The sequence below is a fragment of the Hipposideros armiger genome, unplaced genomic scaffold, assembly GCF_001890085.2.
Source record: "Hipposideros armiger isolate ML-2016 unplaced genomic scaffold, ASM189008v1 scaffold_649, whole genome shotgun sequence".
Lineage (NCBI taxonomy): Eukaryota > Metazoa > Chordata > Mammalia > Chiroptera > Hipposideridae > Hipposideros > Hipposideros armiger.
This window is the reverse complement of record NW_017731999.1, coordinates 212,356-239,606: the sequence shown is the minus strand read 5'-3', so window position 1 is coordinate 239,606 and position 27,251 is coordinate 212,356. Positions and strand designations below refer to the sequence as shown.

General features: G+C 38.0%; 1 protein-coding gene across 2 annotated transcripts in view; it reads left to right on the top strand.

The window, feature by feature from the left end:
* Positions 1-26,368, top strand: part of ARHGAP15 (Rho GTPase activating protein 15) — a 652,765-nt gene extending 626,397 nt beyond the window's left edge. Inside the window, exon 14 of one of the 2 annotated variants that reach the window (XM_019625987.1) lies at positions 26,005-26,368. In XM_019625987.1, coding sequence (XP_019481532.1) covers positions 26,005-26,188 — 184 coding nt within the window. In that variant the 3' untranslated portion in view covers positions 26,189-26,368. The remainder of the gene's footprint in view (positions 1-26,004) is intronic. The other variant, XM_019625988.1, reaches the window with a different exon arrangement.
* Positions 26,369-27,251: the final 883 nt, after the last annotated feature.

Genomic DNA, 27,251 nt, shown 5'->3' with positions numbered 1-27,251 from the left:
CCCACTGAGCATGCTCAGAAAGAACATTTTAACTTCTTTTATTTTTAAAATGCTCAACCATTTTCTTCAAAAACTTGGCTTGATCTGCTTGATTCAGTGATAACTGAAGTTATGCCAACTTTGATGTTTTTAGCTTCAGCTGTTTTAGAGCTATATGTGATCCCCCCAAAAGGTTGGAATGAATTTTTTTCTGAGTGAAGAAGGAAGCATATGTTTTAAACGCTCATGTGCCTTTTTTGAAAAGGATGAATTAACATCCTATAATATTTTACCTTTGGGCTTAAAATAAAGAGTTTAGTTTAAAAGTCAAGGAGACATTTTCGGAAATTAAGAGGAGACTCTTGCCTTCAGGATTAAGTCTATGGATTTTGTCTGCTACCAAATGCATTTTGTGATTTGCATGTCTGCTGCTATTGTTTTTAAAATGGCAGCAGAGACAAGGCAGTTTTGGAGACTTGAGCAAGATGGACCACACACAAACTTAATTCCAGGACATCAGAGGACAATAGAATAATATGCAAAAACACTGGAGCATCTTGAGTACATTTTTTTTCTAACCAGATAAATGGCAGAAAGACTGGGAAATAAAAATGAATTTAGAAAGCTTTAATCTACCTGACAGTATAGTTTTTCCTTTTAATTTATAGAAGCAAGAAGGGAGAAATAAACAGTGAGAGAGGTTAGAGGCTGAGTAGTACTAAGTATAACTGATCCCATTGAAGGAGCGTGTACTTAGAGGAGAGGGTTGTCAGGCTGGCTTCTGAGAGCCATTGTCTATGTTTTCCTCTATCATTGACCCTGCCGAAGCTTCCCTCAGATTTCCCTTGGGATCAGCTGGTCATTGGATCTCCTTAGGACACACCAGAGATGGTGAAGAAAGGAAATCAGGGTAATTAAGGCTAATAAAATTATTAGCTGAAAAAGTAGACAACAATCCTAAGAATGCAGGAGGGATCTGTCAGATGGCTCCCAGCAAGCCCTGTGGTTGGCATAAAACTTGCATGAGAAGTGGCTTCTGAGTGAGCTGTGGGATACTCTCCAGGTTAATATAGATGGAAACATCGGATGATATCGGTGCTTTCAGATCAGACCAAGGTCATTTCTGCAGATGACTATGCAATGCCAAGTCCAGTAGTAGTATCAAGTTAAATTTCACTAAATCACAACTCCCACTACATTCTGGTTGGTATGTACCCAAAACTCTGGAAGCACAACAAAAGGAAAGAATTGGTAAAGAAATGACAAATGTCTCACTCTCTTATAATGTCAGAAGAACTATGGTCAGAAAAATTGAAACCAGAATGAAAGAAAGGTTTAAGAGGAAATTGAGTCTGTGTTTACAAAAGGATTCCAATTCTGGGTGAACTGTCCAACTTAACCAGTTGCTTTGGAGAAACATGATTAAAGTGATGACTGAGGTGTTTTGTGTCCTAGCCTCAGTTTCCTTTATTCCCCTCTGAGTCCAGTAACAGCCAATCAGAAAGGAACCTGGCCTGAAGGCTTGTCAGTGATAATAATTGAAAACATCTGTCCATGTAGCAAGTGTGGGAAGCCAAGGCAGCTCCCTGACAGAAGGAGTTCTCAGACAGCAAAGCCATAACCACGACTGTGCTCATATTCTCCTTCACAGACTTTTCTCACTGCCAGCTGTCTTTATTCTCCTGCCAGGAAAGCAAGGGGCCTGGGGCTCTCACCAGGGCTGGGGTTAAGTGAACCGGAGGAAGGAGGGGGCCAGACTGGCTCAAAGCTCTGGGTATAGAGACAAGGGCTATCAGATTGGGAACTGTAGAGACCCAGGGCTGAGGGAAAAGAACAGCAGGCAGAGAAACCCATGAGGTATGAGGACAGAGAGATGACAGTAGAAGACGAATTCAGATTATGCACCCAGGTGGCCTGGTTTTAAATCTGGGGACAACCATTTCTGTGTGATATTGGATAGCCTCCTTATGCCTCAAGCTTCCCATCTTGAAAATGGGCATAGTAGTGGTACTATCTCATCAAGCTGTTGTCAGGAAAAATAGGATCATACCCTTGAGTTGCACATGGCAAGAACTGAACAAATATTAGCTCTTTCATCAGACAGAAGATAGCACTCAAGGTTTAAAAAGTAAAGGCAGAGATCTTTACTGGAGGGATGGATACCTAGGTCAGGAGTAGAGACATTCCTGCCGATGGTGCCATATTGACTTAGACAGTTGCCATGTTGTTCCTGCAAAGATTATTCATGCCTGACTGTGGCCTTTCAAAAGCTATGTTACTGACCTGTGTTGCTCAGCTGCTTGTGATCTCAGTACTGACTCTTTCTGGTCGCCTCTTTCTGCCCCTGGAGCCACACTCTGGGCTGCACCAGCTTCTGTCTGATCTCGCTGACTTCACCTCACCTCAAAAGTACCAATGCCTCACCCCCGTCCCAGCAGTTTGCCAGATCTTTCAGCTTGGTGTTGACCATATCAAGGGAATATCTGGTCAGAAGAATGCCAGGAAACAATATTTCTGCCAACTAACGAGAAAATTCCAGATTATAGGTTAGAAAAAAATGTAAAACAAGGAAAACTGGAGCAAGGAGAAAAAAGAAAATCAAGTTCTTAATAGGAAGATTTAAATGTTTTCCCTGCCCACTGTGGGGATGGGGTGGGGAACTTCATTGAGATTATAATGAGCCAATAGGTTTAGAAAGAAAATATAAACAAAAGATTATAAAGGACAACACTAAAAAAGTACCAAATTATCCAGATGGTTTCATTGTTTAAGATATTCTCTGTATATAAATTAACCACCTCTGGAAACTGCACTAACAGTCACATCACCACAATTGTATTTATAACGAACTCACAGTTACTTGATGTATGATAGTCACTGGGAAGCTAGAAAGAATAAATCCAGCTTGCAAAGAAGCAGAGCTTACTTTTAGGGTGGGGCTTGGTCCTGAGAAAATCTTGCTCAACACATGGGTGGCAAGAAATAACACAAAAGGAGAGACTTGGGGAGGCTGACTTTGTATCATTAGTTAAGAACAGTTATGTATTGTATATGTATCCAACATAAACACTTGGCTAAGGATGTTATTCTACTGACAGTGTTTGCCTTTCCTTATGGTCATCAGCTGGTGACTACCGCTACTTGGCTGCGAAGCACTTCATCCATAAAGAAAAGCACCATAAGTAATAATGAGTGTGAGTTTGTGTTCATTGCAAAGCAAGAATCCAGATTCAACAAGAGATTTTTTTATCGAATTGAAATGAATCAAGCTGTTTAACCTTATTGGGCTTCTATAAATCAGGAGTGTTGTCATATTAGTAATCGTCCTAGATAAGGCATTGCGATGAGGCCCCATGCAAGGGTACAAATGTATAAACACAAAGCAAATAGAATCTGTTGACCCTCTTGTATTCAGCAGCCTTGTACATCTTCCCTCTTTCAAATATCACTATTTAATAAAATTACCACTTAGCAACTGACATTAGTAGATCTTTTTAACCATTGAGAGACTATATTTTTCCTTTCTATAACTCTCTCTTCAATAGGCATATACAACCACAATATTATGAATATTGTACAATTGCTTTTTAAAAATGAAGCATGTATATGTGTGCTAATATGAAATCATCACCTATACATATCTGTTCTGTATCTATTTCTTTAAATCTTCTTCAAATAGTTATCTTTGAAAATTAATTGTATTTCTAAATTTCTGTTTGTCTACTTTGATACCTCTTTCTCCTGTAGTTTCCTGTTTTGTTTAGTTTTTTTAAATTCTCGTGGGCAATGTGGTTCAAATCCCCCCAGCAATTTGCTTCTCAAGTTCCCAGATTCCTTTTCATTCAGGAATACCTTCTATGACTTCTATAGATGTATCTGATTTCCTTTTGAAATTACTTTTCCACTGAATGGCACATTCCTGGCACATATGCCACCATTCTCCATCCAAATCCCTCATAGACATTATTGGTTGATCACATCACCCTTTCACACTGACACTTCAACTTTAGGGTCCTTCCCCACGGAGCAGACAGCCACCATCAGCGAGGTAAAGCAAACGTGTGTGTCATGCCTCTGCCAGAGTGGGTCTCTTGATCCATTGCCACCATTCTTTCATAAGTGTTATGAAAACAAAAAAGGCAGACTACAGACACACCCTTCTGCTTCCAAGAGAACAGGAGGCTCGTGTCTGTTTCCCTAAAAATCCCTAGTGTCTGCCTTTTTGTTTCATTCTTTATTTTAATAAATAAATGTATATATTATCACAAAGATATACATATATACCCTCTATATAATATATAAAGTATGCATGAACATATATTTAAAGTATACACATATATATGTAAGACATTGCTGCAAACCCCTTACGTTTCAGAGGTCTCTTATTTTGCAATTGATAACCATGCTTGCCATGTGTTTCCAAGGTTGTCAACTTTCTTTACAAATTATTTCAAGTTTTAGGAAGAAAAAAGAGGTTCAATTTTTTTTAAGTGTTAAATTGTTTAACAATAAGATTTAGAACACAAGGAAATTAGAATTTCTCCAACCCAACTGTCTGATTTTCTGAATGAAGGAGCTGAGCCTGAGGAACGCTAGGTGAATCCCAAAAGTCCTATGTGCAGTAAAAGTGGAGTCAAGATAATCTGGCTTTCTGTTTCCTGATACAGGCTGGTCTTCCATCCAGTCATAAAACTGGTGTGTGCTAATGAGGCTAAAGCTTCCCCACTGAGTCAATCACCTTTCCTCCAGGTTTCTATGGTATTCTGGGTCAGTAGGCCTCATGGATCTCTACACAATTCCATAGGTCAGTGAAATGGGTTCTTTCTCATTTGGATGATGTAGACATTATCGGTAAGGAAGCAAGACTTTTCAAAACACGCCTCATAACCCCTGCATTCTATTTTTGACATTTGAACCTAAAGCCATTTCATGCCACCTCATAAAACATTTGAAAATGGAACATCCAAGGATGCTATCTTATACTTACTGAATTCCCTTTTCCAAAAAAATACACCTAAATGTTCCACTAGATGTTTGTATTTCCAAATTATTTTCTCCAGTCAGCCTCTGTAATATTTTTCAAAGAGAGTAAAAAGAGAAGGCAGGAGAAAGGGAAGGAGGAATGATATGGAAAAGGACTCAACATCTTTGCTAATGAGGTTGGCTCTCCCTCCTGGACTTAAGAGAAAACAGCTAAGAAGAGCTCTGTACTGATTGTAGATAGAAAAATATTGGGGAGTACCACATTTCTGTTCAGGCCAGCTCCCTTTCTGCTGGAGTAAAAAAGCATCTGCGTGAGGAAAAATTTAACCTGCTAGCTGCCTATAAAGCTAAAACTATTTAAAGGTATAGAATGCCCAAACCTTCTACTGCAAACGAAAATGAATCTAAAGCTAGAGGTAACACACCACCTTAACTCAAAGATTTTGCAATCTAATTGAGAGATAAAGCATATGTGCATGAAATAGCTTAGAGATAAAAATAAAACATGTCAACAACAATGTAATACAATCTGAATGTTTAAATGCCAAGAAAGCAAATAACGAAGTGATCAGAATACAATTTTTAAAGGCTTCCTAGTAGAGATAGGCTTAAATATGGTTTTGGATATGGTGACTGACAGACTGCAAAGCAGTTCCAATGTGTGTGGTCATAGGACGGATGAGCAGAGAAACTGACCTCTGGACCCTGAATGTATGCAATCTGCTTTCATTATCTCTTTTAATTAATAGGTTTTATTCTTCAGAACAGATTTAGGTTTGCAGAAAACTGGGCAGAAAGTACAGAATTCCCATATATTCTTTCCCCCTACCTCCCCCCCACCCCGACACACACACAGACACACACACACACACACACATTCCCCTATTATTAACAGCATGCATTAGTGTGGTACATTTGTTGCAACTGATGAGCTAATATTATTAACTAAAGTCCATAGTTTCCGTTAAGGTTCACTTCTTTTTTTCTTTTTAAAGATTGTTATTGGGGAATTGGGGAAGGGGAACATTGTGTTTTTCCAGGACCAATCAGCTCCAAGTCAAGTTGTTGTCCTTCAATCTTAGTTGTGGAGGGCGCAAGCTCAACTCTAAGTCCAGTTGCCGCTTTCAATCTAGTTGGGGGGTAGGGGGCGTGTAGCCCACCATCCCATGCAGAAGTTCAACCGGCAACCTTGTTGCACACTGAGCCATCAGGCTGACCATCAGCAGCTCCTGGCTGCTCAGCTCAAGGTGCCGTGTACAATCTTAGTTGGGGGGGGAGGCATGCGCACAGCCCACCATCCCATGCAGGTGTCGAACCGGCAACCTTGCTGCTAAGGGTACACACTTTAACCAGCTCAGCAGCAGCGCAGCTCAGGCACAGCTCACTTGCCCATGTGGGAATCGAACCGGCTGCCCTGTTGCTCAGAGCTCACGCTTTTAACCAACTGAGCCACTTGACCGGCCTAAGGTTCACTTTTAATGTTGTATATTATATAGATTTTAGCAAATGTATAACAACACATATTTACCATTCTAGTACCATACTGAGTAGTTTCACTGCCCTAAAATTCCTCTGTGCTCTGCCTCGTCATTTCTCCATCTCCCCTAACTCCTGGCAATCACTGATCTTTTACTATCTCCAAAGTGTTGCCTTTTTTAGAATGTCAGATACTTGGAATCAAACAGTATGTAGACTTCTCATATTGGCCTCTTTCACTTAGCAATATGCTTTTAAGTTTCCTCCCATCTTTTCATGGTTTGGTAGTGCATTCCTTTAATTGCCGAATAATATTCCATTGAATGGATGTCCCTCAGTTTGTTTATCCATTCACCTATTAAAGGACATTCATGATCTTTTTTTAAATTTAAAAAAAGTTTTCTAAGCATAAGTTTTAACTTAAGTGTTTTAGCCAATGCATTGCTCAGGTAAGAAATATGATTCTCGGAACACGTATTCTTTTGACCTTGAGACTTCTTTGTCTAGGGGAATATGTTGTCATTTTCTGTAACACGACACTTCATAGACTATCATTTCTGTCCTCATACTTGAGTCATGGGTCACTTACCCTTCTTGCTTCCATTCTTTGGTGATGTGAGAGCAATGAGTTTTAGAATAGACAACCACAAGATGAGACTTATGAAACTAAGTTTTGAATGTTTAAATGAATGGGCTTATTAACAAGCCTCTATTGAAGGTCGTGTCTTTCCCTTTCCTCTAGAACTATGTATACCACTGTGTTGTCTTTACAATGATTCAGAACATAAATCTACTTTTGAAATTGTGGGGAAGGAAGAAACTTTCCTCTACCCCCAAGGGTCTTTCAGCTGGTCTAATAATTAAATAGACATGAGACAGATTAACAAGAGAAAATAACCCAATTTAATACATACCTATGTATGGGAACACCACATATGTGAGCGGTTCAGAGACAGACAGGAAACACAAGTATATAAGACATTCTGAGCTAGGGATGAGGTAAGGCACCTTGGAGCTTCAGAAGGTCATTGTGGAGACAGCATATGTTCAGTAATTAGTAGTTTTCCCTGCCATGGAGGTAGGTGAAAAAGGTTATCTCTGGTACTCTCTTATGGGTAAGGCCTCTAATTCAGGTCCTTCTAGTTAGTTAAGGGAGGGGCAGAGTTCCTCCTGAGCCTGTTTCTCAAGTTGCCTTTAGCTCAAAACCATCCACATACCACAGAGGTATCTTGGGGTGACCTGTTCTGAACCCCCACAAAATTATGCCTTTTTCTCTCTTCTTTAGTTGCAGTGTTAATTATGTCCAAAAAAAAACCAATTCTATTACTTTTCAAACGTGACATCCTAAGCTGTCATCGATTCTCTAAGTGGAACCAAATGTCACCTGGCACATCTGTGTCTTTCTTTCTGACACCAAATAACATTGATAAATGAATTCATCTAATAATAATTAATAACAATAATAAAGGTTGCCCTGCTGTTTGAAGAGAATTTACAATGAAAGCCATTTACTTGGCTCCATGATTATGTATACATGTTGATTTTTAAGACAGCACACAGGAGGCTTTGCCAGGAAAATTTAAAAGTTCAAGCAGAAAAAATAATCACAATATCTTTCAGTCATTTGCTGCTTGTATTTGTTTCCTTAAAATGCATAGCTAAATGTTCTCTACATACAGATATCACTTGGTAGGTGGGGTGTACCTTATTACTGGGTTATTTTCCAGTACATTTGGTATAGTTAAGGTAAAGCGTATTAACTTTCTTTCAAAATAAAGATGAAAACAAAGTTCTAGCGGCTGTGAAGGCTTCAGCCATTGTCAGGAAGTTAAAAACTGACAGGAGGTCCAAATAATCAACTCTGCCTGGTGCATATACCATAGTTTTCCCCTGGGATATCTGGTCTAATCCTACAATGTATCTGACTAGCATGAATGTAGAATTACTTTCAATAAAGATTTTATTTCAAGCTTGGATGATTTCCCCCAAAACATCTTGTCACTAAGGCAAAGTATATCATAGAATATCTGATTTTTTTTTCTCCTTCAAGTCAGCTTTTGAGGGGGAAATATACACATTGCAACTCAAGTACTCAACTCAGGTCAATTCACTGTAAAAGATCACATTTTAACATATCTAGACTGATTAAAGATTTGCTATGTTAAAGAAATCAGAGAGCTGTTAAAGCAAGCTTACCCTGAAGTCTGCAAATGGAAAGAATACATAACACATTTGCTCGTCTACACTTTGCACCCTCCCAGTAGTAGCCTCCAATCCAAGGGCAGGCAGGACAGATGACTCCACAAGCTAACACCCGGCTTCCAGAATATTTGTCTTTTTGCAAGTAAGGAACATTTAAAGGTCACATCTTCCAATAAGTATGAAATTGTTTCCAGGCTATATGAGAAATATGAATGGCCTGGTCATTATCACACTAAAATGATCTTCATTTCTCTATGTATCCTTCTCTCTGTCTTTATCCTGTTCTCTTCCTTCATGATGCCAAATTAAGTCAGCGTGTTCAAGATAGGGGAAAAGTCCAGTAGCAGTACATTACTCTATTATGAATTCACTGAAATGTTTCATTTTGTGCTTGCTTCCATTCTTTCAGCCTTGGTGTCACTTTGTTTAATTTATGCTTAGTTCATAAAATCTTAAAAATATCTTATGCTACCTACAGAGTTTTACTCGTCACTTACTAAAAGCACACAAATCATATGGCTTAGTTCTAATGGGATAGAAGTAATTATTTTAATATTTAATAATCATAGCACATTATATTTATACAATGTTTTAAATTCTAAATCCCTCTTATCTCTATTATTATATTTTATGGCTAACATATGATGTTATGATAAGACTTATGTGCAAGAATGAAAACTCAGCATGAATAATAGCAGATAAAACAGGAGAGAGACATAGAAAGGTCCAGGTTTGAGTCTCAGCTTTTTGACTTAATTGGCTTGGTGAGTTTTGGACAGGTCATTTAACCAAGAAGTCTTTAAACCTGGGTACACACCAGATTTGCCTATGAAGTTTTCTTAGAAACTCAGAGACCTGGGCTAAATAAGAATATCTGTGGGATCCTTTTGCTTTTTAAAAAGCTCTAGCCAGAGTAGAAAGCCAATGACGCTTAGTCTCCTGTTTTTGTTGTTGTTTATAAAATAACAATTGACAGAGGCAAATTTAACCACATATAATAAAAATTAATGTTTCTATAATTTGGAAAAGGTTTTACACACGTTTGTTACTTTACCTTCAAAACAAATCATGAGGTCAGTTTTGCCATTAACTTCACTTTTGGGACAAAAAAAACTGAGGCTCAGAGAACTGCTAAGGCCTATCTAAGACCATACAGTCAATACATGGGGAATAAGAATTTAAGATTCTGAGGTTACAGATGACAGGTTTTTCCTAGAGCCATGGTTCTCTCCCCTGGTGCAATAGAAAAACACTCAGAGTTTTTTACCAAGTCCAGACCTCACTGCAAACCAATTGCAACAGAATCTCCCTATGGGTGAGTCCCCGACATTCATATGGTTTTTAATGGTCCACAGATACCAAGATACAGCAAGGACTGAGAATCTCTGCTCTAGAATGACCAGAACAAATTTAGAAGATATAAAGTACTATACATAAAGCATGATGGTTTTTATCCTGGCTTTTTTGATGATAAAATATAAATTTGGAGTGGAAAGAAATAATTAATAAACCCAGAGCTGGCCGTGGCTAGATTCAACACTAGATTTCAGGTCTCATCTTTCACAAGCCAGTTCTTTCTCTACTAGAGTTTCTCTGATTCCGCAGTGCTCATGGGTACCATCTCAGGTTGAATTTAACCTGGCACCAGTTATCTAAACACACCAACAGAAGGAGGAGTAAAGTGGGATGGGGAAGAAAGAGAAGTCAAACTAGGATGTGGGCCCAACAAAGCCTGGTCAACCCACAGGAGCTCTGGGGCATCTATGGCCCATCAGCGTCGTCTCCAGGTGGACCAAAATGACTCAGCCTTCCTACACCCACTGTGATTTGTTACTGGCTGTAGGCTGTCTCCCAGAGTCTGTTGGGGTGAGGCTCTCTCTCTTCAGCTGAGGGAAACCTTGTGGAGGCTGACTGCTGAAGCTGATTGCTGACTAACAAGTAACAAGTTCTTCTTGAAAAAGACATTGGAGCAGACTATCTCATGTCCACCAGAGTCCACCTTTTGTTGCCACTCTGCTCCATTCTTTATGTATGTTTGGGGAACTGCTCCCCCAAGCCTCCAGAAGGCCTCACTTCCCAAGGAAGCCTTTGAAGAGGAGGCTTTAGTAGGACAAACTCAAGCCCTGCAGCTGAAGCCGGACCTGAGCCCATGACTCACACTCATCATCTCCTTCTTCCACTATCCATTCTAGATGTCCCTCCCCCTCAGTTATTGCCTCTGCAGATCACGGTAGCTCACCCAATGCAGTGACTCCCCTCCTCATCCCCGAGGGGTCCAAGCTCCTAATCACCATGTCTCAGACAAGAATTTCTGCTCTCTTCATTAACCATAAAAACTGGGTGATAGAGAACTTGGAGGCTCCATGTAAATCATTAGGATGCCACACATATTATCCCTTCTCCTCCTTGTGTAACAGCAACCCTACCTCCTCCACTTGATAAGGATTCATAACCCCTGGCTAGGTGGTCACTCTTCTCCTTGCCTGCTGATCACTGGACCCAAGAAGCCCCAAGTGCCAGGAAGCAGCAGTAGCTTATAAAACAATGACTAGATGTATTATTCTAATACAGTGATACAAGCTCAATAGGTTCCTTGTTGGCTGCCTATTTATTTTGCTCCTGGCAGATGCCGTGTTCTATTAACAATCTTCATAGCTCTCTGTGAATCAAGTTCCCTTGGCTGTCCCTCATGCTTATTATTATAATTGCATCTACCTGGCTTCTAGCAATGAAGCCCACCACCTGATCTCTATTAGTTCACTGTCTTACCATCTCCACTGTTGCTGTTGAGCCTAGTTCTGTAATGGGCTATCCTGCAGCCAACCTGATTTACAGAGTAAAGGCCCCTGTAATTGCAAACAACTTGTTTTGTGGAGTATCAGTTGTGCTTAACAATAGCCCTTCAATCTCATTGACCTTGTAGCTACTATCCACAACCTCCAACCATTATTTTTAAATGCCTAATACATTACGCAAACTACTAGTCTCTTCTCCACGGACATAACATCTCAATTTACCACCAGTGAGAGTTTTAACAATTGGACTGCCACCTTGTGCCAAAACCCAACTGTATTTGCCTGCCACCATTGACAGACCCTCACTGCCAGCCAGCCACCAAGTAACCCAACGCCAAATCCTCATTTTTGCTGGCTTTCCTGGACCATTCCTGGAACCAATAATCATGGATTAAGTTCTGTAGAAGCAGACCCTGAAACAGAGTTTGACATGCTGGGTGTTTATTAACCCCATGGAAGGGAGTGGGTGGCAATGTGATTGGGCAGAGGAAGAAACTGAGATGTGGACCCAACTGAGTCTCAGCCAACCACACTGGGAGCTCTGGAGTCCATGAGTCCATTGTCCCACAGTAGGTGGAATGGTTTTAGATGACCGAGAAAAATGGTGTCACTTTCTTTAACTTCCACTATGTATAGTTTAAACCAGACAAAAATTACATTCTATTTTAAACTCCTCTCACCAGTTTTGTTCAAACTGGGTATACATGTAGGAAACTCATTGTCAGATAGTACATAGGTAGGAAAGGGACCCTGCACGATTACAGATCCCTCACAAGTTCTCAAGAAATACTAGCTCTCTTCATCTCTGCCTTCACATTTTCATTATCACAAAGTAGGTATGAAACTCCGGTGTGTGAGACATACAGTTATTGTGCCATAACTGAAACTAATTTCTCCATCAAGTCCCATTCTTCTAAATGGCTTCAATCTAGTCAATTTAGGGTGACTTCTAGACATTTTCCTGGCCCATTTCTAGTTCTGGAGAGCTACATATGGCCCAAGCATTTGGTGGTGGACAGGGAGCACATCAATTTATACCATATTTCAATAAATATTTATTGAGCACCTAGTGCTATGAGCCAAACACTAATCTTGATCTAGGGATACTACCTTAAACAAAAACAAAGTTCTGATGCTCAATTTGCTTACATTCTACTGAAGAAAGACAATAAGGCAGATAAGCAGAGTAGAAAGTATCTGGCTTATGTCACCTGTCCAGGCTGGTCTTCTTTCTCTTCTGTTTTTTGTCATCATCCTCAACTTCGAATCCCAGGTCTGGGTTTCAGTCACTATTCAGGCAGAACTCTGTAAGTTATCTTAATGTCACCTTTGCCTGCATATACCATGCAGTGATTTCTATTGAACTATTCCTAACATACTGAACTTGAGTAACTCTGGAATCTTGCTATATCCCTAGGTTTTCCCCAAGGAGAAGAGTATAGTCCATTTTGATCTCAGAATCCTCAAACCTTCTAACAGCCTGTATCCCCGGGAAAGTGGGGTGGAAAGGGGTCAGGACTCACCTCTTCCATGGGACATCACCAACGTCTTAGCTCTCTTCAACCTAACGCTCCTTCTTCCAGTCCTGAAAATCTTTCTTTTGTCTGGCAGCGGGGTAGCCTGGCTCTTCATCTACCTTCCAATTTATTGCTTAAGCCATAGCTGCAACTCTGAGTTCTTGGACACTTACGCTTTTGAAACTCAAAGGTACACTCCTCAGCCATTTAAATGCTGTAGCTTGCAAAAATCCAAAGCACTTTCTCTGCTTTGCTTCTGTACCATCCCTCCACTGAAATCAAAAAATTCTGCTGAGTAAACCTTGGGGAAAGGCAAGAGGTATAAGGAAGGGCGGGAATGAAACCTCGGTTATTACACATTATCCTACCTCGTCTCAGATGATAGTTTGACTTCCCTAGAATGTCCATTCTTTCATCATTAATCTGGGAGCCTAGGCTATATTTTAAATGTCATTCAACTTGCCTTCTAATCCAGAAATCTCAGACACCTCTAAATGCCTCCTGATAGAGAACTCATGACCTTTTTATGCAAAGAATATTGAATAACCTTGATAGATTCCCCCAGTACCTTTCCAGTATTCATATAGAAAAATCTATACCAACCAAGTAGCAATAGTAGTAATATCTAAGTGATGGGATTATGAGGGATTTTCATTTTCTATTTTGATTTATCTGCATTTTCTAAACTTTCTATAATAAATATGAATCCTTTGAGGCACCCTATTTTCCCAACTCTGATTCTTCAAAGGAAGGTGAAATTGCTCTCGGGGCCAATTTCAGGAACTGGATTTGCAAGAGGACAGTTGACTTTTTCTCCCATTTCATGGCTTTTTGCATTTAGTCATCATGACTTTTCTAATTGTTTTTTTTCCAAATCAAACTCCTTCAGTTCTTTGCTCCACCATTGAGGAAAGCGTCCCTCTGCTGGGCACATTCACCTTGGTGCTATCCAGGTGTTTCTTGGTGTTATGTAGTGTCTCTCCTAAAGTCAAGTCACCATATGTATAACTTAATTTTCCTTAGGAAGTAAAATTAAGGATGGACAATTGAATGGCAATACCCAAATTACATCTGATTTTCTTTCAACTATTCTGGGACCTTTGAAATGAGACAATTTTCAAATAACTGTTGAAGGTTTGATGTAGATGCCCTCAGTGGGAAATGAAATAGCTATTCTCTCCTATGTGAACAGGAAAAATAAAAAGAGAGGTTGGTGAATTCTGACTTTGCATATTGATAGTTTTCCTATTAGTTTTATCTAACATCATAAGGCAAATATTTAAATTCTATGTTTTCAATAATATCTTAAATTAAGTGCCTTATTCTACTTGGCCTAATTAATGCTGGTCCATGCACAACCTCCAATAGTCTAAATAAAATTTTGCTAGCACATACTAGTTTTTTCGTGGACTGATTGAACAAATTCTGAGTAGAGAGTAATGACAATCGAATAATTTTTTCCTTTCTAAAAATACTACCGTCATGAAATATATTTCCTAGCCTTTCTCCCCTAAATCTTCCAGGGCAAGTCTTCCAGGGTGCTGTGATTATAAGTGGTACTGGTAGGTCAGCAGAACTCGAGGAATTAAAAAGTAAGACTTCTTTTACTGCTGGGGTGGTCAAATGTGGATGGGTAAAACCACCTTAAAGTTTGGGAGAGAACACCTAAGGGAAATCACAGCTGAAATTCTCAGCCTGTCTCACCAATGGTGCAGTTCCATTCACAATGAGAAAGGAATGCTTTCCAAAATTTAAAGTACTGTGAATCTAGAGAAAAAGGTAATATGTATTAATTTGGCTTTTCATCCATCTTAATACCCTTGTCATTTTTGTAAATATAGCCTAGGATGTGAATTGGGTGACTTCTTGCTGATTCTCTGACTCACTTCTCTTTCAAGTCTTCCTCAGGCCCCAGGCATTACAATTAGGGAACCCTTAATTTCAAGTGCAAAATTCTTGAATCTTAGTTATTTGGTGAAAAAAAAAATCTACATCCCAGAATAATAAAGATCTGCATCTTAATCTAGGTGCATCCACTTACTATGTGGCTTTGATCAAATTATCAATTTCTTTAGGTTCATTTTGTCCATTTGAAAAAATTCATCTGAAAATTTTCTTTCACACCTGAAAAAGAAAATGGGAGGAATGTTCTTAATATATATTAAAGTTAAAATAATTTAATCAACAAAGTACTAGTTCAGACTACACACAGAACTATCAGCAGAGTGGGATATACCAGGCGTGTGTATCTATGAGTGTAAGAAACTGCACAAAAATGTAGCATTACAAATAAATGGAGAATGAGTTACTTATTTAACAAATGTTATTGGGGAAATCAGCTCGCTTTTGGAGAAAAATTAATTTAGACTACCATCACATTTCACACAATAAAATATATTTAAGATGAATCAGAGAATATGAAAATGTAATCATTAAAAAAAACTAGGAGAAAACATTGATGATATTTATCTAATCTCTTTCAATAGATAGATTTTATAATAACAAAAACAATGGTAGAAATGCCAAAAGAAATAGTGCTAGATGTGACCACATAAAAACTTAAATAAATAAAATTAAGGAACAAAAGAATTGAGAGACTATGAGTACAACAAAAATAATGAAACATTATGCTTCTTAATAAACAACTCAAAAATCTATATATGCAAGGATATTCATTGTAGCATTGTCTATAAAAGCAAAGAAGTAGAAGCAACCTAAAAGTCCCCCAGCAGGGAAATGGTTAAATAAATTAAGGTATGTCCAAGCTATGAAATTTCACAATTTTTTTTAAAAGGATAAAGTATTTTTATATGTACTGACTTGGAAAGATGCCCATGATATATATCTAAGGGGGAAAACAGCAAACTGTATCTCATTTTTATCTCATTTTTTAAAAGAAAAAAAATATATATATATATGAAGATAGGTAGATGGATAGATAGATAGCAAAACATCCAGAAGGAACACTCATCTGTTAATTATAATTATCATGAAGGAGCTTGAATAGGGAGTGGGAGGATTTTGCTTTTTTTTTTTAGGTTGATCTGATCTTTATTTTAAAGACTCATCAGAAAAGGTTTATGATCTATTTGAGAAAAATGTTTGGGTAGTAATTTAGAGCAAATTATATTAGATGTATGTTGAATATTCAGATCAATATGATTAGCATGCATGATTCAAAACATGATCTCCTTAGACTTCTTTCATGATCACCTGTCTGAAATCCCATTTTCCTTTCCCTTTTCCTTCTTTGTTATACTGCCTCTTTTCTCCTGATTAGTACATTTTTTTCAGACTATGTATTTGTTTTATTATACAAAATAAATAAAATGGATTAAGCAAACAATGATAAGCTCTCAATAGGCAAGGGGCAGGAGATAGGAACAGCTATTCACAGAAGAGAAAAATCCATATGTCTGTTTTTCTGTTTTTTTACTTTTTTCCTCTTTTCCCTAACTCAAGGAATCCAAAATTCAAAGAATGACAGACCGTTTTTCACCTATCAAATTGGCAATTGTTTTAAAAAGAATAATACCAAATGATAATGATAACAGGGCTACATGTTACATGCAGTGGAATGGAATGTGCAAACTGATCTCACATTATCATATTTTAAGAAAAGAAGAGACATAACTTATGATTTGGTGCAAGTTCTCAAAGTGTGACCTCTGGAGGAGCAGTATCATAACCTAGGAATGCAAATTCTCATATCCCTCCCCAGACTTGCTGAATCATTAATCTGAAGGTAGAGCACAGCAATTTATTTCAACATGGCTACCAAATTATCATGACCAGTGAAGTTTGAGAATCATTGATCTGGGTGTTACATTTCTACTATTTTACCCTAAGGCAGGTTTTCTCAACAGCAGCACTATTGATGTATTGAGCTGGATAATTCTTTGTTGTGAGGGCCTGTCCTATGATTGTAGAATGTTTAGCAGCATCCTTTGCTTGTACCCACTGGATGCCAGTAGCAACTCCCCCAAATGCCTCATGGAGGGGAGAGGAGAGGGCAAAATTGCCACTGGTTGGGAGCCATTGCCTAAAGCAATACTCCAAAATGTGGAGGAAGAATATACGGAAAGATTTCTTTTTGTTGTTGTTGTTGTTTTAGCTGAGCCATTCTGCCACCTGTTGGCAGCTCAGTGGCAGCTCAGCTTGGGCTGGGAATCGAACCGGAGGCCCTATTGCTCAGAGCGCACGCTCTTGAGCAAGATCTTAACCAACTGAGCCACTCGGCCAGCCCTAGGAAAGATTTCTTTAAATATCAATTTCGCTTATACTAAGAAATCATAGGGTACAACCCATTTTGTCTTATATAAAGTAATAAGTAAATAATAAATATGATATATGAGATATGATTAAAAAATATGGTGAATGTTTAAATTAAAAATATTTATTACAGTAAAAGACACATTGCCATTAATATCCCTCAAGATACTCCCCCTTGCTTTGAACACACTTATCCCATCATTCTTGCCACTTTCTAAAGCAGTTCTGAGTGTCTTTAGTTGTGCTGTCATGGCTGCATGTCCTGAATCATTTTGACTTTGGGGAAGAGCCAGAAGTCGCATGGTGCCAGATCCAGAGAATCAGGTGGATGAGGACACACTGTAATGTTTTTATTTGACAGAAACTGCTGTATACCAGAAGTGATGTCTGAGACGGAGCGTTGTCATGATGGCAGATTTTTTTAAGACACATTTTAACCCTCTGTGGGGCACAAATGATATCACAGATTCATGGCACACAAAGATGCCGCTATAAAATACATCTTCACTGTACTAAGTCACAGACATGACTAGCGATAGGTTACGGTTGAGGGGGAAGATATGGAAATGATGAGTCACGATACTTAACTGTTAGGTATTTGAAAATGTGTGTGCAATGAATCTATGAGATCGGTTGCACCCAATGGAGAGTTAAAACACACCTTCTCTCAACCATAGCTCACACCCAACTGACTTCACTGAACAAGTTGAAACTTGTCACACACTGTTATTAAGGTTCGATGTGCTGCTTCCCATATTGAACATCCCTGCCTTTCCAATGGACGGCATGCAGCAGCAGCATTCACCGTATTTTGTAATCACAGCGGAAAGTCTCGTGTCACACGTCGCCTCCAGCTACACCATCCCCCTCTCTAGTCTCACATGCATCAAGCACAGCCTCACCACTAGGGCTTTCTACCTACTCTTCCCTGCCTGGAGTTCTCCTTCCCCTGGTGCGTGTACCTAAGCCGGTCTCTGCTCAAGTGTTCTTTCCTTAGGAAGGACTTTCTGAGCACCTTGTCTGCTATGTGTAGCACTTCCCACCGCTCTCTTCCCATGAGAATTATCTGTGGGCTATATTATCTGCTGCCAGCCAGGCCCCACCCGTAATAAGCAAACCAGAATCTCTGGGGGTGGATTTGAGAACATTAGGGGTTTTTTAAAAAGATCCCCAGGGTCAGTGGAAGAATGACTACTTCTCTGTTTTGTCTTCTTTGATGTACTTCAGTGCCTGAAATCACATTATATATCATTTAATGTATTGGTCATTGTCGATTCTCCCACTAGATTCTAAGCTTCATATGGGCAAGGACTTTATCTATTTTACTCATTGCACTGTCCCTGACATCCAGAACAATGTCTGACACCTAGTAGGTACTCAATAGATTTTTATGAATGAATGAATAATGGTTACATTGAATTACTTACTGTTAATGGTTACTGGTGGATTTTTTAAAATTATTATATTTCTCTAAACTTTTAAAATTCTCTTGAATTGAATGTATTACTTTATAATCAGAAAAAGCAATTAAAACTGATTTTTTAAATCTGTCTTTGAAATTGTGATATGTTTGAAGTAATAATAACTGTTAGTGTTCCTTTTTGATGTTATCTATGTAAGGAATGCCATTGTGATGTCCTAGTTTATCTATGGTTGTGGTCACATTATAGAATACATATTTCAACTAGAAATAAGTCACTTTGAAGCCTATGGGCTATTCACTCTTTTTACTTTATCAGTCCTCCTAACTTATTAGACAGTCTGAATATTGCTTTAAAAGATACATTAGAATCCCCTAAAATATGAAACAAGTGAATAATTGCAAATGTTTTCATCTTCAGCACTGAAATCAGTGCAAAGAGGATATTTGATAAATGCAAAGAATAAGGCCATGTCAGCTATGAATATACAACTGCCATATAAAGCTTCTCATCCATAATGTGCTTTGAGAGAATTATATACCCATGGCTTCAAAGATTATTTAAAAGCAAAAATGTCAATATAGCAATAATTTCCATGTAGGAGGATAGTTGTTAACTTATTTTAGACAATAATAATAATATTATATTTGGATATAAAATTAAAGACTTCACAATTATTTAAACCATTTAAATTATAAATTAACATATGTAAATGGATTAATTACCAGCAAACAACCACCTTAAAACACATTAATGTTAAATACAAAAACACTGGTGAATACTCTTCTACTTTTGCAATATTTGAAGATTTTTCTGACATACAGCCATGACATTAAGGGAGAAGGTGGAATTCCTGCTAAGTCCCCAATCTTTTTTTTTTTTGAAGTCCAGTATAGTTAGCAGTATAGTTTGTCCAAATTAAAGGCACACAAGCGTATAGTTAGCATGAATTCCCCCCAAAAGTAGCTAGAGAACATAGGAAACCAAAGTTGAGCACATTGAAATTTTATTCTATTTTTAACAGCCTCTTTCACTTAAGTGGTCAAAGGCACAATTAACATTTCACATACAGTGGCTGAGCTGTATTTTGCAAGCCAGGTGTGACCTGATGGCAAGAGTACATTTACCACCACCCTCTCCCAGTTCAAGTTAAACCACCTTAAAGTTATGTGCGTTGGAAAATCATAGCATTACAGAGATAGGGAAGGGAACACTTTTTAATACACTTCCAATAACTTGAGACTTGTCCTGCAGGCAATTATGTGGCTTTCAACTTCCTTTGCAAGTCACTATGGTAACAGCGAGGCACAAACTTAAAAGGAAGTTTGCATCCATATATCTGTTTAGAGCTGGACTATTATTAAATGCTTTGGTCTTCTTAATTCAGCATTAATTTTGAGTTTTGTACTAAAGCAGTCTTTCAGTTTGAGTCATTTGGCTGTGATTTTAAGCAACTAAGAAATTTTTTTGAGTTAGCAATTCAGCTCACTCTTGGAAAAACTTACCCAGCATAAGGCTGCGAGGATTTTTTTGTCTGGGGTCCAACATCTGTAGCATTGGATTATAGATTGTTTCTAAAATAATCTTAAATTGATGGATCATTGCTCCTTCCATTTGGGCCCGACGAAAAGTAGCTCTGGCATTTCCTCTCCTTTTTATGCTGTAAACTGTATATCACCCTTTTAAGCTCTTGCCAGAAAAATGAATTCTTACCCACTTCAAGATTTTATAAACTTGAATTTTGCTTAGCAGTATAAGAATTCCTTTTACAATGAATATATATCAAATGCTATTTCATGAACAAATTCATAAAATCATAATTATTTTTGTCAGGCGATTTTAAACTAAGCAGTATTAATAAATAGCCTTTTTCAAGAGTTATGCTTTGGGGTCTTTTTTCCTATTAGTCAAGCATTCACAGGCACTAAACTTTTGAGCTCTTCATGTTGCTAAGAATCAGGTATCTTTGCTCTAAGGATTTCTTAAGAGTAAATTAATGGTGAGTAAATAAACACATAGAAGAATTTCCAAATATTGATCTAAGGTCTAAATGTTTTTGCACTTTCTTGCCCATCCATCAATTCACTCTACGTTAATCTCTCAGCCATGTCTTAGCTTTCACTCCCCTTCAGATGTGTTCTTTTGCCTTTTGGCCTTTGTTTTGTGATAGAAGGAGCATTTTTGTCATTTCTTTGCTAAAAACACGTTAAATTGTAGCTCAAATTTTACAGCACTGTCATAGAATCTAAGGCCTAATAAAATCTAAGCCCTACCAGAGGGGTGGAACCTGCCAGGAATGGCCATAGTCTAACTTCTTGAGTTAGTTGCTATGGAGTTTTGAGGCCATGGTGGCACAGGAGGGTAAAATCCATAACATTTTCAGAGTTATTTAGCAAGCCCTTAGCAAAGCAAATGAAGCAATATTTCCTCGTTGTCACTCAGGAGAATCTGCAACATTCAAGTAAGTTAGGGAACACATGAGTCACACAAAGAAAAGCAAAAATACTTTCTGCAGGACTTGTCAGAGCCTTTATAATGCTATCATGCAGTGTGACTTTTTAAGAAGAAAAAATGGCATACGGTTTTCTTCAAAAGTTATTTTACTTCAGAATGCTATTTTTGTGAAGTATGTTATAGAAATGGTGTTTTACAGAACTCACTTTCGTGAGGGCTGTCCTGGAGGTATTGCCAAACACATAGTAAAAATGGATTCGGTTTCTGAATCAGATCCTCTCCGCGCTTCCAGTAATACAACTCAACTTCATTCTAAGATACCAGAAGTACAGCTTAACTGTTCAGGAGAGTTTTCTGTCTTAGATGCTAGATTGAATTGTTTTCCATGTAGGGCTTTTGTTTCTTTCAAATGGTCTCTGTTTTTCCTCTGTGTTTTACTAATTGAAAATTTCAGAAATAATGGTACATGCAGTGCCCAACTGGTCTCCACAGTGAGAGTAGAAATTATGATATCCATTGATTTAAGGTAAACAAACAAACGAACAAAAACTAAGAGTTAAATAATTTTGTAGGTTAGTATTCTATCTATAGTTTGAAATTGTGGTTAATTTCCTATGTGGTCCTAAATCAACCACCTAACTATTTAAGAGTCTATTGAGCTAGAGAGTAGGTGAGTTCACATTTACATAATGAAGTTTAAAACAGCATTAATACATTTTCCCAGACATCCCCAGTTTGAGGGCCTTGTTTGCTGGAAATGTCTATCTACACTGTTTATTAGAAAGGGATCTAATGTAATTTAAATGTTGATAAGAAAATAGATTTGCTTAGCTACATGAATTATATAGTTTAGTAGTTAGTGACTTCTACCTCAAATTAGTCTTCACTCTCTGCATCTTTTCTAACCTAAAGATCGATGGATTTCTCAATACACCAGCTACTGGTTGGTTGATATTTAGAGCATAAATTGCTAATGAAATATATATATATATATATATATATATACACATATATATATATTTACATATATATATATATATATATATATATATTTACATATATATATATATATAAAATGACAAGCACACATTTTATAACTGAACAAGTAAGACAGTATATATTCTATATAATACACACTCACATTTTCTTTCTTTCTTAACTACATTTGATTTTTCTAAGAATTATTGCAAGTAACTTGATTTTCCCAACTTAGGAAAAAATTCCAAGCTGCTAAGAAAATTTAACCTGCAGTAATGCAAATGTAACAAAAATACAAAACTATATGTCATTTAGTAAAATGTATTTATAACAAGATTAGTTTAAAGCATTCATAAGTTAAAGCTGGTTTTATTAAAATCAGATGGAAAGTGTGCAGAGAAATGGACACAAAGGATACAGGTTGGAGATGGAATGATTGTTTCATATTTACATACGTGTTAAAAAAAAGCACAAAGTGAACATTTTTTCTACAGGAAATTTAGGAAACTGCAAAAATTTAGGAAATGCAGAAATCCATTACAGGAGTTCTCTTCCATGACCCTGGCTAAGAGAGCGAACCCTTTCCCCAAAGTGGGTGCTGACATGCAGTTCTAGCTGCCTCTTCTCCATTTTATGTAAACTCGGTCTTGGTTTTTTCCTCTAGATTTGGCCCTAACCTGGATTCTAAGCCAGGCCTTTGGCTGAGAAAGAAAAATATAAAGAACTCTGGGGAAACTGAAAAATAATCTAGTCCCGTTTCAGCCATCTTTCTCTCCCCCAATGGCCTGAACCTAACTTGCTGTATCTTTTTGGTATGCCCTGGAGAGCTCAATTACCCCTCCAGTCCCCCAAGTTCCTCCAGGTGCTATAAACCTCATCCAGCTTCTACCCCAGAACCTCATGAAAGCCACAACTGACCCCCCCACCCCCCGCCCTGCCCCACAACAATTAGCTCTTGAACCTCCCTTGATTGCTAGCCTCACCTTTGTGAGTTTGAAGCAATTCTGGTTCCCAGCTATCCCACAGCTCACTGTTCCTGTTACCAAATGAAATTACAGCCATGATTAAGTAGGAAAATGTATCTTCAATCCTCAGTCTATCTTTCTGTCACCCCTTTCCCTTTCAGTCTCCCTGGACTCCAGGTCCTAATGTTCTTCCTCTACAGTGTTGGCCAAGGCACCCTATATCAGTCATTCACCTTCAAACTTTCAACACTCTCCGGTTGTTGATTCTCCCTTCTCCACACCCTATGACCTCTGAGCCCTGCTGTTTGCTAGATAAACCTTATCAACTTTGACCTTTACTATCAGTGAGTGATGTTGTTAAAACAACTTTTACTTAATAGGCACTCAATTAATTGATTAGTTACACTCTCTCCATATTTGCCTTTTAACAATATGTGTGTGTGTATGTGTGTGTGTGTGTGTGTGTGTGTGTGTGTGTGTGTGTGTGTGTGTGTTGTGTGGAGTCATTGAAGGAACTGGTATCACAAAAAGGTATTACTTTAAAACCAAAAGAGAAAACCTGTTTTCCTTCGCAGTGGATCTTACTAATAAATTTTATAATAAAGAGGTCTGGGAGGAGCTCAAGACAGACCTTCAACCAAGATCAATAGGGAAGGTCAATGTTAAAGGGAAGCAAAGGCCCGCTCCATTTGCCCCGACTCCAGGGCAGGAGGATGTGTTTAAGCCATCCTACCGACTTGGTAAATGTAGCAACAGTGTGGCATAGTTTCTTATATTCCAAAGCAAACTTTAAACTTGGCGTCTCAGATAACTCACGGGTGCTCTAAAAATATGAGACTCCCTTCCAGAAATGTAGCCATGCCAACAGTACTCACAGGTACAAATGCTCTCCATTTAAAGCAGAAGGAAAGTGAAAATGGGAGGCAGAATATCTTGAATATTCAGTCCAAATTTGAGAGTCATTTTGTCCACAATAAATCTATTGGAACCAGGCTGTCAATCACAATTCTACAGTGGGGAATAAAAATTCAGAGCCTCTTCAAATTTCCAGGTATAAAATAAATAAGTCATGGAGATGTAATGTACGGTATAGAAGACATAGCCAATAATATTATAATAACATTGTAGATGGTTACTAGACTTCCCAAGGTGATCACTTCTTTAGGTATATAAATGTTGAATAGCTATGGTGTATGTTATAATACTGTAACTAATATAATACTGTATATTTGCTACATTTTAATAAAAAAATTTTTAAAGAAAAAAGTTCAGACCCCCTTATGGAAGGACCTGATGATAATCATGTGGAGGAAGGCAGAGTGAAGAATCAGCCCAGTTATTAAGCATAGCAGTCATAACACAAAACACAGCAATGATGCTTTTATGGACACAGGACCCAGGCTGCCTGGGTGTGAACCTCAGCTGTATGGGAAATCAGGTACTTCACCACTCTTGGCCTCATCTGTAAAATGGGCTGAATAATAGAAACTACCTCATGGGGTTGTTATGAAGATTAAGTGAGACAATCAAATTGCTTAGAATAATACTCGATTATTATTGATATTGATCAGGTCAAGGACATTTTGCTGACCATGAATTTGTGCTGTGGGGAGTCACAAATAGACAGCTTTGGTCCTTCTCAATCTCTTTCAGGAGATGGCCTCTTGGTCACAGAAGTGGTACTTGAAAGATTTGGAATCGTGAAGGGATACAAATAAAGCAAGTCTCCCTGCCTCCAATGACTAGGGATATATAGGTCCACGAAGGCCAAACAAAGAGTCCTCCAAAGTCCAACTGGTTCCCCAATGTTCCACAATGGGCTCTGGTACCGGAGACCCCACTGCCTTGCAATAAAGTCTTCCTTTGCTTCACTTTGTTCTCTACGCTCAAATTGCCCTTAAGTCGGGATGCCCGGTGGAATGCAGGTTTAGTATTTCTTAGCACCCTGTCTTCCTTCCCTATGGTACCCCTAGTTCCTTAATATCACTAAAACCTTACTCTTCCAAGTTTTAGGGTAAAACCAAGTAGGCTTCAATTTTAAGGATAAGCACTATTTTTTTAAGGTCTTACATTTTTATAGGATGAGGCTTTATTTTCTTTTTAAGAGTCCTGTGTTGAAGCAGGCAACACAGTACCATTAATAAAACCACATCCTAAAGTTTCATTGGTATCCCAGCTCTCTGTATAGTCCTCACACAAGCAAACATTTCTTTGATTGCAGTGGGCCTCTTTCCCTGCACAGATCCTACAGGATTTCGCATTTTATTAAGATGTGAGCTAAACTGGCTGCTCAAAATGAATGTAGACATTTAGAATTTTGCCACATACCTAAATGTCTAGAACACCTTCTTTACAATACATATTTCCAAACAGCAATTTTCAGAAACACTTTACTCACACTAGTCAATAAATATGTATTATTTTCTCAGTCTTTGTGTCTACCCTCCTTTATTAATTATGCATATATTTTTCTACGTTTTGTGTTTGGAATCTTATATATTTTATGCATGGCTCACCTGTTTCCTCCATTGACTATAAACACTTCAAAGGCTGGATCCTATTGACTCTCCACAGTAATTTTTGCTGTCTATTTTACTCATTTATTCATTCCACAAACATTTATAGAGCACCAACAATGGCCACGTTCTATGGGGATAAAAGGTTGTACAAGGCATTGAACTCTTCCCCAAAAGTCATAGGTTCTATTTCTAAAGCGTAAAAAGTAGAAGATTAAATAGTGTTGCTGTGGTAGTTGTTGTTTTTCTGGAGCTAGAAAAAATTTTGCTTGTGTTTCATTCTGCGTTTCGCCAAAGCCAATCACTGCCCTTACTTTCCTTCTTTAAGTTGAAATTTTAAAAAGAAAAAGAATCCAAGAACACAGAACTCTATAATTCAAAAGTAGCTACAATTTTATTTCACACTCCAATGGAATCTCTCTTTCTCTCTCTCTCTCTTTCCATAGGATAGTGGCCAAAGCCTCCAAGAACCTCATGTCCACACAAAGCTTAGGGATTGTGTTTGGACCCACCCTTCTGCGATCTGAAAATGAAACAGGGAACATGGCGATCCACATGGTCTACCAAAACCAGATAGCTGAGCTCATGCTGAGCGAGTACAATAAGATCTTCGGCTTGCAGGAAGACTGACAGACCAGACAAGTTACTGAACATGTTCACATCTGTCTCAATGCCTAATATTTTTACATTTCTGTAAACATATTTCTGAAATATTTTTTTCCTTTCAAGCGACAGATGCCTCATTTTGTGAAAACTTAATGATAATTTTGTATTTAAGTTCCAAACATTTGAATAAAAGAGTTGACAATATTTGCCTATATGTGTTCTCCATTAACCCTTTCTGTGCTCTTCCTTCTAGCATTTCTGGGCGTACATTATGCATGCTTCATGATAGGCAGAGTACAGCACATATCCAAAACCATTTGTAGTGCTGCTCCTGGGCATGGGCTGTGTGGTTGTATGTGTGTAGATATGTGAGTGAGTGAGAGTGAGTGTGATTGAGAGTGTGTGTGCACACAGGTGAGCCTGCTCACTACCCTTGCCGCCTCGTACTCCTACTTATACATGAGGAGAACCAAAAGAGGAAGGAAGGCAAAAACGAATAGTTTTTAAATAGAAAAAAAGAAGTCAAGTTCTCAACCCAAACAGACACATTTCATCTTTTAACAACGTGTTTGTCTGTGTAAATATAGTCCAGCTATCCATGGTGCTATATGGTGCAATCTACAAATATATGTCGAATGGCAATTTTTTCTAAAGAAAAACTGTCATTTTTCTTTAGAAAAAGTGCCATTCTTTAGAAAAAAAAACATTTGCCATTGGATATGGGATATATATATATATATATATATATATATATATATATATATACATATATATATTCTATTTGCAGTCCCATAAACATACTGTCTTATAAATTTGAAGCAAAATTAGTGCCCTGCAATTTTGATCTTTATATTATACAGGAATTGCATGAGTGCTCATTTTTAATCTTAACATCCATTTTGAATCTTCATCAAACTGCATAGCTTTCTTTTCCCTGGCTATGTCATTTTATGTGGAATTTTTATTATGCTTCTGAGGATGCTTTATTGGTGAATTACATTAAATCAATCTAGAGAAAAACTTTTTAAAAGACATTTTTTCATATGCCCTAAGGATTACTTGACTAGACTTGGATTGCTTTATCCAT